This window comes from Pelodiscus sinensis, chromosome 11, assembly GCF_052426305.1.
Source record: "Pelodiscus sinensis isolate ZL-2025 chromosome 11, ASM5242630v1, whole genome shotgun sequence".
Lineage (NCBI taxonomy): Eukaryota > Metazoa > Chordata > Testudines > Trionychidae > Pelodiscus > Pelodiscus sinensis.
In genome coordinates, this window is record NC_143062.1 from 13,984,398 (window position 1) to 13,999,196 (window position 14,799).

The window sequence follows — 14,799 nt, forward strand, 5'->3', positions numbered from 1 at the left end:
GTCCTGTTCCAGTATAGGCTGTAATCTATTGATAATGTGTTGGACAGGTATAAGTTGGGAGCTGTAGGTGATGAACTGGCATTCATGCTAAAATTCGACACCCTCCGCACTGGACTTAACAAAGACCCCAGCTATCTTACACATTACAAAGATAGCTTCCCCAATTATCACCTCTAATACTATTAACTCACAGACATTTCCCCTTCCCCACCTCTAATATCATTAACTCACTGGCATTCACCTTCCTTCCCCCCCCCCATCCCCCTTCTGTTCTGTAATGTGATTTGTCCTTTTCATGTGTGCTCAATTTTTTTAAAATTGTATCCTTTGGTATATATGGTTGTGACTATTTTCTTCCATTATTTGATCTGAGGAAGTGGGTCTGGCCCACGAAAGCTCATCATCTAATAAACCATCTTGTTAGTCTTTAAAGTGCTACATAGTCCTGTATTTTGTTTCAGCTACACCAGACTAACACGGCTACATCTCTATCACTATTCTGGATTAAACAAAGACTGTGAATGGCTTGCTAACTACAAAAGCAGCTTCTGCTCTCTTGGAATTCACACCTCCAGATCAGCTGCTAGAAGTGGGCCTCATCCTCCTTGATTGGATCCACCTCGTCATCTCCAGCCTGATCCTGGCCTGCATATTTATTCCTGCCTCTGGAAATTTCCACTACATTCATCTGACGAAGTGGGTCTTTGCCCACGAAAGCTTATGCTCATGCTCCTACACTTCAGTTAGTCTATAAGGTGCCACAGGACTCCTCGTCGCTTTTTCTAAAAAATACTGTAGGGCTACATCTAGACTGGCCACAAATTCCGGAAAAGGGATGCAAATCAGGTAAGTCAGCATAGAGAAATCCGCGGGGGATTTAAATATCCCCCGCGGATTTAAATAAACATGTCTGCCGCTTTTTTACGGCTTGGGGAAAAGCCGGAAAAAAAGCGTCTAGACTGGCGCAATCCTCCGGAATAAAGCCCTTTTCCAGAGGATCTCTTATTCCTACTTGAAAGCTGTAGGAATAAGAGATCCTCCGGAAAAGAGCTTTATTCTGGAGGATCACGCCAGTCTAGACGCTTTTTTTCCGGCTTTTCCCCAAGCCGTAAAAAAAGCGGCAGAAATGTTTATTTAAATCCGCGGGGGATATTTAAATCCCCCGCGGATTTCCCTATGCTGACTTACCTGATTTGCATCCCTTTTCCAGAATTTGTGGCCAATCTAGACGTAGACCAGTAGTAAGGTAATGTTATTCTCATATGTAAAACAATTGGCATATCTATGAGACACAGACACTCACACACAATATTATTAACAGGAAAAATGTATTGAATGCTATTTAAATGTATCTGGCACTACAAAGTCACGTTATATGTCCCATAAATTTTAGTCTCAGAACTTGATCCTTCAAAGGAGCAGACTCTTGTGAAGATGAGCAAAACTCTTGTGGCCCGCCAGCTGAAGGATCAGGGTACTGTGTACATTCATAAGTAATCATCCATGTTACTAGCAGAACATATTAGGACTGTTACAAGTTTAATTTAAAATGAATGAACAACGTCAAAGAGATTTTTTCTTTAAATAAAAGGGTAGAAATTATGTTGGATAAAAATTCCAGAGTAACAGTTTTCTTTTGCATTGTTAGCCAAGCAGCAGGATGGAGCAGCTGCCATGGAGATGCAGCCACTGAAGAGTGCAGAAGGGGGAGAGGGAGATGACAAAGACAAGAAGAAAGCAAACATGCACAAGAAAGAGAAATCTGTCCTCCAGGGCAAGCTGACCAAATTGGCTGTCCAAATAGGCAAAGCAGGTATGGGTGTCTAACTGACTTGGTAGCCATGCTATGAGGATCACATCATAGGATTTCATAGGAAATTACTGTGAAAACAGATAGTGTTTTATGAACAATATTAGAAAGTAATTATCACAGAACTTTAGAATTCTATGCCAAAGATCTTTTTTATGCATACTCTGAAAACTGAGAAACTAGAAGCTTTAAGCAACTCTGGTCCTTGTGAATATTTGAACAAAAGAGAAGTGCAGTAATTACAAGATATTTACTTTCCTGGCCCCTCAGGACTCCTGAGAATGTTCATTCATAATCTATAATATAGACTCAGGCTTGGAGCCAGATTCTTTTCTCCCTCTATGAATACTGGTGTCATTTCATTCCCAGTTCTTTGTCCCCCGCAATAGCCAACTTTATCAAGTCTGACACCGTTCGATTTCATTCCTTCAAAAGAAAGGATGGAAAACAAATCTGATGATGATAGCATCACTCTTAGTTTGGATTTCATGATCTATCTATCACTCCCATTTTTTCCACGAATGACAATTTCCTTGCTCTGACTTGATATATTCAGATTTTATATTGTTAGTCTCTGTTGTGTATTTCCAGGAAAGGTTCATTTATTGGGATATGTCATGTGACTAAAGCAATTCAGTCAGTCTATTTCATTGCCCTAATTGTATGCGTCTGCCCCATAGGGTCCGGAGTCTGATTTTTGTCAGAACATTACGAACAATTTGACTTGATTTCTTATAGATGGAAATTAGATGCTCTTTGGATTCTCTGATTCAAATTTGGAAATGCTTTACAATGGAACGATGAAGGCAGGAGTTATTTGGCCATAGCTGACTAAATCTTTCAGAGACTCCAGAGAATCATTGAATCTATCTTGACATTTATATTCCAAATGATGGTAATGTTAATTTTGAAAATATGGCTGATTATTTAATAAACGTTATGGTTATAAAAGAAAATAACCACTTTGCCATGCTAGCAAGTTAAAGAGAAGCAAACAGTGTGAGGAACAAGATTTTCTCCAAGGCCCATTGTAAACTGGGTTTATATTAAAACACAGATATAGTACTCTTTCTGGCTAACATTAATATTATAAATAATGATTGCTTTCTCAAATGGTTTTCTTCATGCACAGAGTGACAAAGTGAGTGAGGTAATATATATCTTATATACACCAACTTCGGTTGGTGTGAGACACAGAGCAAGTCTATACTTAAAATGCTGCATCAGCACAGCTGCAGCGTTTAATGAAAATGCTCTAAGCTGATAGGAAAGAGCTAGAGGCAGTTTCTATGTCAGCTTCTGAAGCTCTCCCTGTCTGCATGGGCAGATACATCAGTAAAACAACATCACTCGGTAGGGAGGGGGGGCATTTTTTAAAAATTGATACTGGTCTGTAGTGTAGAGTAGTCCAAGCTTTCAAGCTACACAAGCTCTTCTCAGGCCACTCTTAGAATGGTCCCTTAGAGTATGTGCTAGCTACTTATGCTAAACAATCTTTCCCGCCTTCCATTAGCTGTGAGGCTCAGAGTACCTTTCCCTGAACTGAAGAGCTCTCTGTGGCTCAAAAATTTCACTTTCTTACCAACAGAAGGTGATCCAATAAAAAATATTACCTCACCCACCTTGTCCCTTTAATATTTTTGGCCGGACATGATCACTGCCTACACTGCATACTTCATGTGAAGTTCTGTTAAGAGGTCCAAATATCATGATAAACCTTCAAATAAAAAATGTCTCCAATTGCCCCTTTCCACTGATGGATATGGGAACTGTTGATGAAATTGCACCAGCTCTATTGGAAGGATAAACAAAACAAAATCAAGGTTTATCTTATCACAACCAAAGCCAGATGTGCGTAATTTTGAATTTTCAAAAACATACGATGCTCTTGCACCTAATAAATTGCTAACTAGACATCTATGACTTAGTCCACTTTCTTCAGTGCTATAGCAAGAAGAAGGAAGCAAAAAAAGATCCTTAGTGGAGAAGAGGGGGCCTTAGTTAGAAGATTATACCGTTGCTCTAAAATATTTTATATGTTTTAAACCTGTGTATTAGTTTAAGGTTATTAAAAGATTTATTGTAATCTATTTAAAATTTGCCATGTTATTAAGCATACCGGTCTGATACAAGTTAGAATAATGTATGCTGATTGGTTTCTTGGGCACATCACATAATCCTGATTAGTGAGCAAAAAATGCAATTTACAATCCTTCCTAAATCTAAGGCAAACATATTCATATGGACATCAATTATAATTTACCTGGGTTTTAGAACAGTAACATTCTATGAGCGCTGAATCTTTTCAGAATTATAACAATTCCAAATGACCAGAAAGCTTCATAGTTTTTGCATACCTAAAAGAGTGACAAAGATATGGCCAATAAATCTGAATGAAACTGTAAATGCAGCTGTTTGGTGGTAAGATTTCCTACTGCTTATGAGATGTCATGTTTCTGTACAATATTGTGCATCATGGCCAAATGCTTGCTATTTGGGAACAAAACACCAGTTTGAAACATTTATTTATTTTTTTATTTCAATAAAGCATATAAATTCTTGTTATTATAGTCAGATGCATTTTTGCTTTTGCAATCTTGCCCAGCCAATAGTTCAACAGATTATTTTTCTACAAGCCATGTTAAAAATCAAAGACAACAGATCCTTTTTCTGAGATTTATTAAGATGTGCTTTTATAAAAAAGAAACATGTGGAAACAAATGGTATATAAATATCTGAGCGGGAATAGTATTGTTCACCATTTCGTATAAATTTGCATTTGGGAAGTATTAGTAACATCTTGGAAATTGAAAAAGGAAGATTTAGTAAGAAATAGGAAATCTTTTATTAAATTAAGCTTAAAGATATAGCTTCCCCAAGGCTGATCCATAAGGCTAGAGGTGTTTAAAATACTAGGGTATGTCTACACTGCACAGCTATTTTGGGATACTGGAGGTATCCCAAAATAGCTACCCCAAATCTACACAAATCTTTTTTGAAATAATGGGCATGCTATTTCGCCATCCTGGTAAACCTCATTGCACAAGGGATAAGGGATGGCTCAAATAGCACATTATTTTCAAATTTGGCATTGTGTAGACTCACCAAGTTTCAAAGAAAGCTATTTTGAAATAGTTTCTAAATAAGATTTGCAATTTGCATAGTGCAAATTGCGTATCTTATTTCAAGTGCAGGGTGCTGTGGAAACGCACCCCTAAAGATAGTTTAAAAATGTGATAACACACAGATGTAATGTAGAGTTCAATTCTCTTTCATTCAGAGTAATGCAACAAATAATCCAAAAGCTCAATTTAAAACTTAATTTATGGACTATGTTCTCCTGATCTTATATGTATGTGATTCACCATTAATTTAATATCAATGGGTTTTTCCCTGTGACCTAAGAGAATAAGTTCAAATCACATTAGACACAAGTGTTGAGTTCAGAGGTGACAGTAAGTGGGTGTGCCTGGGTGCGCAGGTACGGCAATAGATGACTGACCTGCAGCAAAAGCCATCAGGGAGCTATATAAAGAACTAGCAGGGACCTGGGTTGCAATTGGACAGTATCTGTAAGAAATGTGAAGTTACTTTCACTGCTGTTTGGATTCACATTACAAATGCTTTTGTTTCATGATTGTTGCTCCCCGTAGTTAAATTACTTTTGTGTTTTCAGGTTTGGTGATGTCTGCCATTACTGTCATAATTTTGGTACTGTACTTTGCTATTGACACTTTTGTTGTCAGCAAGAAGCAGTGGCTGCCTGAGTGCACTCCTGTCTATGTTCAATATTTTGTCAAGTTCTTCATCATCGGTGTTACTGTTCTCGTGGTCGCTGTTCCTGAAGGACTTCCACTTGCTGTCACAATTTCTCTAGCTTATTCTGTTAAAGTAAGTAGCACTTCAAACTGCTCTTTCCACCAATTCTCAGTAGTTTTAAATTTAGTAGTGGACTCGCTGTTTAATTTTTATGCACGTGGTAGAAAGCTGGTAACCTACCAGAGTAAACAAAACGTGCACTGTGAAGGAAGCTGCTTTAAACAAATTGAAGACACTTCAGAGTAAAAATTCCAACAGAATATATTCATTGACATTTCTGTAAATGTACATTGTAGAAGAATATAATAAACTAACACTAAAGACATTTTCTTATAGAAGACAGTCTCCCAGAAATTCACTGCGAATGTTTATTAATGGGAGAAACACCATTTTTTGGTGTAAAATATCTGCTTATCTTCCTATTCCCTGCTGCATCAATATAGATTTGGAAAAGTATTTGTTTTCTTCAGCAATTCTCTACATTAAGACATGAGGTTTCCACATTTGTGTTTGTATTATTAAATACTGTTATAATTGCCCATAGCTAGTATAAATGATTTCATTAGGTAATTTAAGGGAATTATAATGAGGACCCTGGTTTTTGTAGCTTTGGGAGTACATGACTGATTATATTAGAAAGCTAATCTAGTAATAATTGTGTATATAAAAAACCTACAGCTGAGAATCTCAAATCACTTTACAAAGGTAAGCAGTGCCATTACCTTCTTTTTACATAGCAATAAACTGAGGCACAGAGAACATGAAGATGTGAAGTGATTTGCACAGTTACACAGCCAGGCAGTAGCAAAGTTGGAAGTAGAATCCAGGTGCCTAAAGTCTCAGTACCTGTATGTTAACCATTAAACATTGCAATCACCTTTTAAATCAGTTGCATAAATATATAGTCACATATAGGTCCAGATTTTGATACTATGCTCCATGAATACTGACTTCAGTACAATGTCCCCCCTAATTTTTCCCATCCATATGCAGAGTTTTTCCATTCATGTGCAGAATAAATATTTTATGTGCACCAAGGAATGGGTTAATATGCACCACCAGTAGAAACAAAAAACCCGGGTGTAGGTGCTCTGCTAATCAGCTGGGTGGCATTTGAATCTCTCCTGCGTGGCTGCATAAGGACACAACTTATAGAGAACACTGTAAGTGGGGATGCATTTTAGATTGAAGGTCTACTCTGAGTAAGAGTTTGATAGATTGGCCCAAACTAATGATAATACAATAAGGGTAAAAATCACAGCCCTAGCCTGGAATATTCCACAGTAGTAGAGTTTTGCAAGATGCAGGTCCCACTGATAGGACTGCTTTTTATGATGCAAGTTCACATAGTTTTACCTTAAAACTCTAATAATACTGGGATTTGGAATACTTTAAAAAGGTCTAAAGCACCTAAATAAAGAGTTAATCAAAATGGATAATTTCCAGAGTACTACAGTTCAGATCAATATTAAAATAAATGAATATTCATTGATTTACATAGATAGCTCTGGATTCAGCTGATGCTTGCTGGTGTCATTTAGCTTCTATTTGCACTGTTTTGATTTTGGAAATTTTGATCTAGCAAGAACTTTATTTTTAAACAGTTAATTACTAATTGTTAAATTTCCACTATTAGGGTTCTTGGATGAAGGAAAACAAAAGCCTGTCTAGAAGTTTTAAAAAAACTGTATGACATTACATCAGCACTTAATGTTTCACAGTAATCATTGTTTAAAAATAGACTGTTGTTTTAGCTAACTTATAGCTAAATATAGTTCTGTCTGAGTTCAAGCAATTCCTTACAGTGGATTCACTGCAAATTCTTAGTGTAAAAGGAAAATTGGCAAGCTTTTTCAGGCTTGACTACTACCTGCTCTTTACATTGACACATTGGTAAACAAACAGTACACTCTAATAGTCACAGCCAACTCTCGATATTTTTAGTATACTGAGAGATTTTAAAAATCTGTCAAAGCAAATTTTTGAAGACTTCTTATTTTGCTTTCCACCAGAAAATGATGAAAGATAACAATCTGGTCCGTCACTTAGATGCTTGTGAGACAATGGGTAATGCTACGGCCATCTGCTCTGACAAAACAGGGACACTAACAACCAACAGGATGACAGTAGTACAAGCCTACATTGGTGATGTCCACTACAAAGAGATCCCTGACCCAGATTCTATATCAGGCAAAACTCTCGATGTGCTGGTTAATGCAATTGCCATCAACAGTGCTTATACTACAAAAATTCTGGTAAGTAGGCTTTTGCAGTAAATCCAGTTTTCGGAGCATTAGTAATACTTAAATGACCATGAGCTGTTAAAGACTGTTGAAGTCCTCCAAATGAGAGTAGGAGGTTAAAAAAGAACACATTTTATTATTTGTTACTTTAAGAATGGAAATGCTTTCATATATTATTTTTTCTATAAATTAGAAAAGATACAGTTGATTATTGGAGAGATGATTATTGCCCTGCCAAGTCCCAAAATCCAGGGCCCCATAGTACATTGAAACCCCGATATCATTTAATCAGTATGATTCAGGATCCAAGCTGTACACTTGTAACTTTGCTGGCACAAATAGTTTTCAGTGGCTTCCGTGAAACTACTGTTTGTAAAATTACTCATGTATACAAACTTTGCAGGATTGGGACCTGAATTCTTGAAATATAAGTCGCTATAATGGTGGGATTAATGGTCTCTCTTCATTCCAAATTCAGCGGAGGATGAATTTAACTCTCTGGGTAAAGGAGGACATTTTGAAAAGAGCAGATTTCTAATGGGACTGTAGATTCCACTATGCTGGGAGGATTAAGTGGCTGCAAAATTCTGATTTCTGCTGCTCCGATGTTCATATCATTAGAAAGGGCAAATAGTGCTTTTTTCAGTCCAATAGTAACAATATATACTGAAACTTTTATAGACTGAGCCTTTTTTAGGCAAATGAAATAAAATTTGTCTATTTGCATGTATAAACTGAACTGCCTGGTGTGGTCAAAGTACACATTAATTTGATTTTAAAAGCTGTCACCCAAAATACAGTCAGAGATAGTGTATTTGCAGAAATGTGAGTATAGGTCCACTTTCTGGTGAGCTATTCAATCCAAATCACATTTTTCTTTGTTTAAGATTTTTAAAAAAATGCTGTCTCTCTTGTCATTCCAGGCATGATTTTTTAGCTTAATGTAAATGTAAGTCCTGCTCAGAGCAGGTATGTTGAAGCTATTGCTTTCATAAAACTAAATGGACATGTCTGTGCTGAGAGAGCTAACTAAACTTTTTCCTGTTGCTGGGGTCAAATGATGAGAGGATTTGAGTCTTGATAAAAAAATAATTGCAGATATTGAGAGCCTCTCGCAGTTTGGGCCTCTGTTTTATCTTTTCAGGAATCTCACCATCTTACATGTTTCATCTCTCCTGTATGTGGCATATGGTCATCATTGTTCTGTAGGGAGATCTTGGGAAAATGTCAGAGTTTTATTGTACTATTCAACACATGAAGGATGGGGTCTTTAGAGGTCCTGTACTCATTAGAAATCAGTGTGTCTTGTCCTCTGATTTGATCACTGGAGACTGACAGTAGATTTTTCTGGTTGTTCTAAAAGGCTGTTTTAGTGTCTGCGAGCTAAAGATTTCAGAATCTGTGAAGGGGCTGATATGCTGAACTAAAATATATTTCAATATTTAAGTACTCCATTAGTTTGTAGTGTATGTGGTTGACTTTTCATTATATACGGTGGCAGTGCCTACATTCAGGCCTTCATTGGGCAAGACACTATACCAACAAAAACTTTCCCTGATCCCAAGAGCTGTCACACTAAGCTGATGACAAGATGCAACACATAAATACACAGACAAACTGGGACAGGGAACAAAAGGCAGTTATAGAGAGTGAAGATGCATAAATGTTTGAGAGGTTGTACTGGTCAGAAGTGCCTACCAGACAATAGTGATTTGTAGGCATCACTCTGAAGAGGTAGACTTTCAGGGAGGGTTGTAGAGGATGTCACAATGGCTTTCCAAATTTCATTGGGAAACTCTTCCCGCTTGTGAGAGGTAGAGTGGCAGAGGTGTACAAAGATACTTGTAAGAAATATGAGTAAGCTGCCAATTAAGTTAGAGGTTACCAGCACAGTGATAGCAGTGACATTGTGATAGCAGTGTCTTGTGCCATTTAAGTCCTCATTTTGCATTCACTTTTGCTCATTTTAAATGACTGAGATCATAGAATCATAGAACCAAAGAGCTGGAAGAGACCTCAGAAGGCCATCAACTCCAGCACCCTGCCCAAAGCAGGACCAATCCCAATTAAATCAACCCAGACAGGGCTTTGTAAAGCCAAGTCTTAAACACCTCTAGAGATGGAAACTCCACTACTTTCCTAGGTAACCCATTCCAGTGCTTCACCACCCTCCCAGTGAAATAGTTTTTCTTAATATTCAATCTGGACCTCTCCCACTGCAATTTGAGACCTCTGTTCCTTGTTCTGCCATCTGTCACTACTGAGAACAGCCTCTCTTTATCCTCTTTGGAACCTCCCTTCAGGAAGTTGAAGGCTGCTATCAAATCCCTCCTCACTCTTCTCTTCTGCAGACTAAATAGACCCAACTCCCTCAGCCTCCCCTCGTAGCTCATATGCTCCAGCCCCCTAAACATTTTGGTCGCCCTACGCTGGACCCTCTCCAATGCATCCACATCCTTCCTGTAATTAGGGCCCAGAACTAGACATAATGCTCCATGGGTATGTCTACACTACCACCCTAGTTCGAACTAGGGTGGTTAATGTAGTCAATCGAAGTTGCAAATGAAGCCCAGGATTTAAATATCCCGGGCTTCATTTGCATTTTGCCGGGCGCCGCCATTTGTAAATCCCCGGTAGTTCGGACTCCGTGCCCGCGGCTATACGCAGCACGGAGTAGGTCGTTCGAATTAGGCTTTCTAATTTGAACTACCGTTACACCTCGTTCGAACTAGGGTGGTAGTGTAGACATACCCCATATGTGGCCTCATCAGAGCCGAATAAAGAGGAATAATCACATCTCTGGATCGACTGGCAATGCTCCTCTTAATGCAACCTAATATGCCATTAGTCTTCTTGGCTACAAGGGCACACTGTTGACTCATATCCAGCATCTCATCCACTGTAATCCCCAGGTCATTTTCTGCTGAACTGCTACTTAGCCATTCAGTCTCCAGCCTGTAACAATGCTTGGGATTCTTCCGTCCCAAGTACAGAACTCTACATTTGTCCTTGTTGAACCTCATCAGATTTGTTGTGGCCCAGTCTTCCAATTTGTCTAAGTCACTCTGGACTCTATCCCTGTCATCCAGGAATGTCTACATCTCCCCCTAGCTTAGTGTCATCCACAAACTTGCTGAGGGAGCAATCCATCCCCTCATCATGGTCATTAGTAAAGATGTGAAACAAAACCATTCCCAGAACCGAACTTTGGGCACTCTGCTAGAAACCGACCACCATCCTGACAATGAGCCATTGATCACTACCCGCTGGGCCCGATCTTCCAGTGAGCTTTCTATCCATCTTACCGTCCATTTATCCCATCCACATTCCCTTAACTTGCTGTCAAGAATATTGTGGGAGACCATATCAAAAGCCTTGACTGACTTCCCCATATCCACAGAGCCAGGTACCTCATCATAGAAGCTAATCAGATTGGTCAGGCATGACCTGCCCTTCATGAATCCATGCTGACTATTCCTGATTACTTTCCCCTCTTCCAAGTGCTTCAAAATGGATTCCTTGAGGATCCCCTCCATGATTGTTCCAGGGACTGAGGTAAGACTGACCAGCCTATAGTTCCCTGGATTGTCCTTCTTCCCTTTCCTAAAGATGGGCACTACATTTGCCTTTTTCCAATCATCTAGGATCTCTCCAGGTCTCCGTGACTTTTCAAAGATAATGGCCAAAGTCTCCTCAATGACATTTGCCAACTCTCTCAGTACCCTCGGATGTATTAAGTCCGGACCCATCGATTTATGTACCTTTAGCTTTTTTAAATACTTCCTAACCTGTTCTTTCCCCACCAAAGGACTGTCCACCTTCGTCCCATATTACATCACTTAGCGCATTAGTCTGGGAGCTGACTTTCTCTGTGAAGACAGAGGCAAAGAAAGCATTAAGTACTTCAGCTTTCCTCACATCATCTGTCACTAGGTTACCGCCTTCATCCAGTAGGAGCCCTATACCCCCTCTGATCACCTTCTTCTTGCTAACATGCCTGTAGAAACCTTTCTTTTTATTCTTTAGCATCCCTTGTGAGTTGCAATTCCAATTGCACTTTCGCCTTCCTGATAACTCACCTGCATTCTCGAGCTATACATTTATATACTTCCCTAGTCATCTGTCCAAGTTTCCACTTTTTGTAAGCTCCCTTTTAGTGCTTAAGTTCAGCAAGGATTTCCCCAGTAAGCCAATCCGGTCTCCTATCATATTTGCTTCTCATGCTACCCATTGGAATGGTTTCTTTCTGTGCCTTCAGTAAGGCTTCTTTAAAATACTGCTAGCTCTCCTGGGCTCCTTTCCCCTTCATGTTAGCATCCCAGGAGATTCTGCCCATCAGGCCTCTGAGGGATTCGAAGTCTGGTTTTCTGAAGTCCAATGTGTGTATTTTACTACTCTCTTTTCTTCCTTCAGTCAGAATCCTGAAATCTATCATCTCATGATCCCTGCTTCCCAGGTTGTCACCCACCTCTTCTTCCCCTATTAGTTCCTCCCTGTTTGTGAGCAGCAGGTCAAACTGTGCACAGCCCCTGGTCGGATCCTTCAGCACTTGTACCAAGATGTTATCCCCAACGTTCTCCAAAAACTTCCTGGATTGCCTGTGCACTGCCGTATTGGTCTCCCAACAGATGTAAGGGTAATTAAAGTCTCCCATGAGAACCACGGCCTGTGATCTTGAAACTTCTCTCAGTTGTCCGAAGAAAGCCTCATCTACCTCCTCCACCTGATTCGGCGGCGTGTAGGACCACCAACCACAACATCACTGCTGTTGCTTACACCTCTAAACTTGAGCCATAGATTCTCAACAGGCTTTTCTCCCTCTATCTACTGGAGTTCAGAGCAGTCATAGTGCTCTCTTACATACAGTGCAACTCCTCCTCCTTTTCTCCCCTGCCTGTTCTTCCTGAACAGTTTATACCCTTCCATGAAAGCGCTTCAGTCATGCGAGTCATCCCACAAAGTCTCTGTTATCCCAATCAAATCGTAATTCTTGGACTGGGCCAGGGCCTCCAATTCTTCCTGTTTGTTACCCAGGCTTCTCGCATTGGTGTACAAACACCTTAGATAACCAGTTGATTGCCCTACCCTCTCCATTCGAATCTGGAGTCCTCCTTTGTTGCTCGTTCCTCTTTGCATTTCTTCCCGGTATCTGGCTTCCTGCTTCCCTCAGGGTTTTGGTCACCGTCCCCCAACGAACCTAGTTTAAAGCTGTCCTCACTAGGTTTGAAAGCCTGTACGCAAAAATGTCCCTTCCTCTCTTTGTTAGGTGCATCCCATCTCTTGCTAGCAATCCTTGTGCCCGGAACAGAGTCCCATGGTTGAAGAAACAAAGCCCTCTCTCCGATACCACCTGCATAACCGTTTATTTCCTTGATTCGACAATTCCTATCCAGTCCTTTCCCTCCAACAGGGAGGATGGACGAGAACACCACTTGCACTCCAAATTCTTTGATCCTTCTTCCCAACTCTACGTAATCCACAGTAACCCACTCAAGGTCATTCTTGGCCCTAACATTAGTTCCCACATGGAGAAGCAGGGGTAGAAATCCGAAGGTTTAATCAGTTTTGTAAGACTCTCAGTCACATCCTGAATTTGAGCTCTCGATAAGCAACACACCTCTTGAGATTCCAGGTCCGGACTGCAGATGGATGGCTCAGTCCCCCTAAGGAGGGAGTCCCTGACCACCACCAGCTGCCGCCTTCTTTTGAGATGACATGTTCAAGAAGCATCTCTGTCCAAATTGTGTGCCAGTTGAACATTTCCCAGCATCTTAATACTGGAGGTAACATTTGTGTGACAATACTGGGTAAAAGGACAGCAAAATGTTCTCCCAAGTACTATACCAATGATCCTGGACAAATTAAATTAATGTTGCCCTTTTCTCTTGGGGTGACTGCCTTGCTTATGAAAATTAAGTTTCAAGTTACAGTGGAGGAGGTCTAGGTTGAATGTTAGGAAAATCTATTTCACTAGGAGGGTAATGATGTACTGGAATGGGTTACCTAGAAAGGTCGTAGAATCTCCATCCCTAAAGGTTTTTAAGTCTCTGCGGGTATGTCTACACTACCACCCTAGTCTGAACTACCTAGTCCATGCTGCGTGTAGCCGCAGGGCACGGAGTCCGCACTAGCGGACATTTAAAAATGGCGGCGCCCGGCTTTATGCAAATGAAGCCCAGGAAATTCAAATCCCGGGCTTCATTTGCAACTCCGGTTGCCTACATTACTACCCTAGTTCGAACTAGGGTGGTAGTGTAGACATACCCTGCTTGACAAAGCCCTGGCTGGGTTGATTTAATTGGGATTGGCCACCTTAGGTTTCTTCAAGCTCTATGATTCTATGATTCTGTCAAGTGTAATTCAATAAGCAAATTTTAGTCTCAATATTATTTCGCATTGCTGGCCATATTTTCACCTTATAGTTCTCAGTTAAAATGAATCATGTATATCCATTGATAAGGTAAATCTCTCTGCATTAGCATTTCTGATCATTTTAGTTTTGGGTAGAACACAAACTCTACTTCACTGTAAATCTGACTAGTGAATGAAATCTGAGGGAAATCCTTTATTGTTATCTCCACTGTAGTACTTGTATAGAACCAATATTTGGATTTATTTGTTTAATGTTAGCTGTGGTTATTTGTCTTATATTCGCATTATGAGGTTAACAGTTATAATACAGAGTTCAGTGAGAATCACAACTGTATTAGAAGCTGTTATCTTCATGTTTTTATTACATTTATTACATGCTTAAGGGAAAGTATGTGAAAGATCTCAACTTTGGTGAAGAAAATTTAACATGTGGGGTCCTTGTTCCATAGCACTCATTCTATTTAGATCATTAAAAAGTCTGGTACAAAATACAAAGAAGTTTCTTTTAAGGACTAGATAAGCTGTGGCCAACCTGTGGCTCATGAGCAACATGTG

The 14,799-nt window shown here is 39.7% G+C and overlaps 1 protein-coding gene across 18 annotated transcripts in view; it reads left to right on the forward strand.

Moving 5' to 3' along the window:
• The window catches only part of LOC102448489 (plasma membrane calcium-transporting ATPase 2), an 857,866-nt gene that overhangs the window by 673,538 nt on the left and 169,529 nt on the right, over nucleotides 1-14,799 (forward strand). For all 18 annotated transcript variants that reach the window (XR_012906525.2, XR_012906526.2, XM_075939331.2 and 15 more), the window contains 3 exons: nucleotides 1,649-1,813; nucleotides 5,487-5,701; nucleotides 7,642-7,884. Coding sequence is in view for 16 of the 18 variants with exons in the window: in XM_075939331.2 (XP_075795446.1) it covers nucleotides 1,649-1,813; nucleotides 5,487-5,701; nucleotides 7,642-7,884 (623 nt within the window). In the remaining 2 variants the exon portion in view is untranslated. The remainder of the gene's footprint in view (nucleotides 1-1,648; nucleotides 1,814-5,486; nucleotides 5,702-7,641; nucleotides 7,885-14,799) is intronic.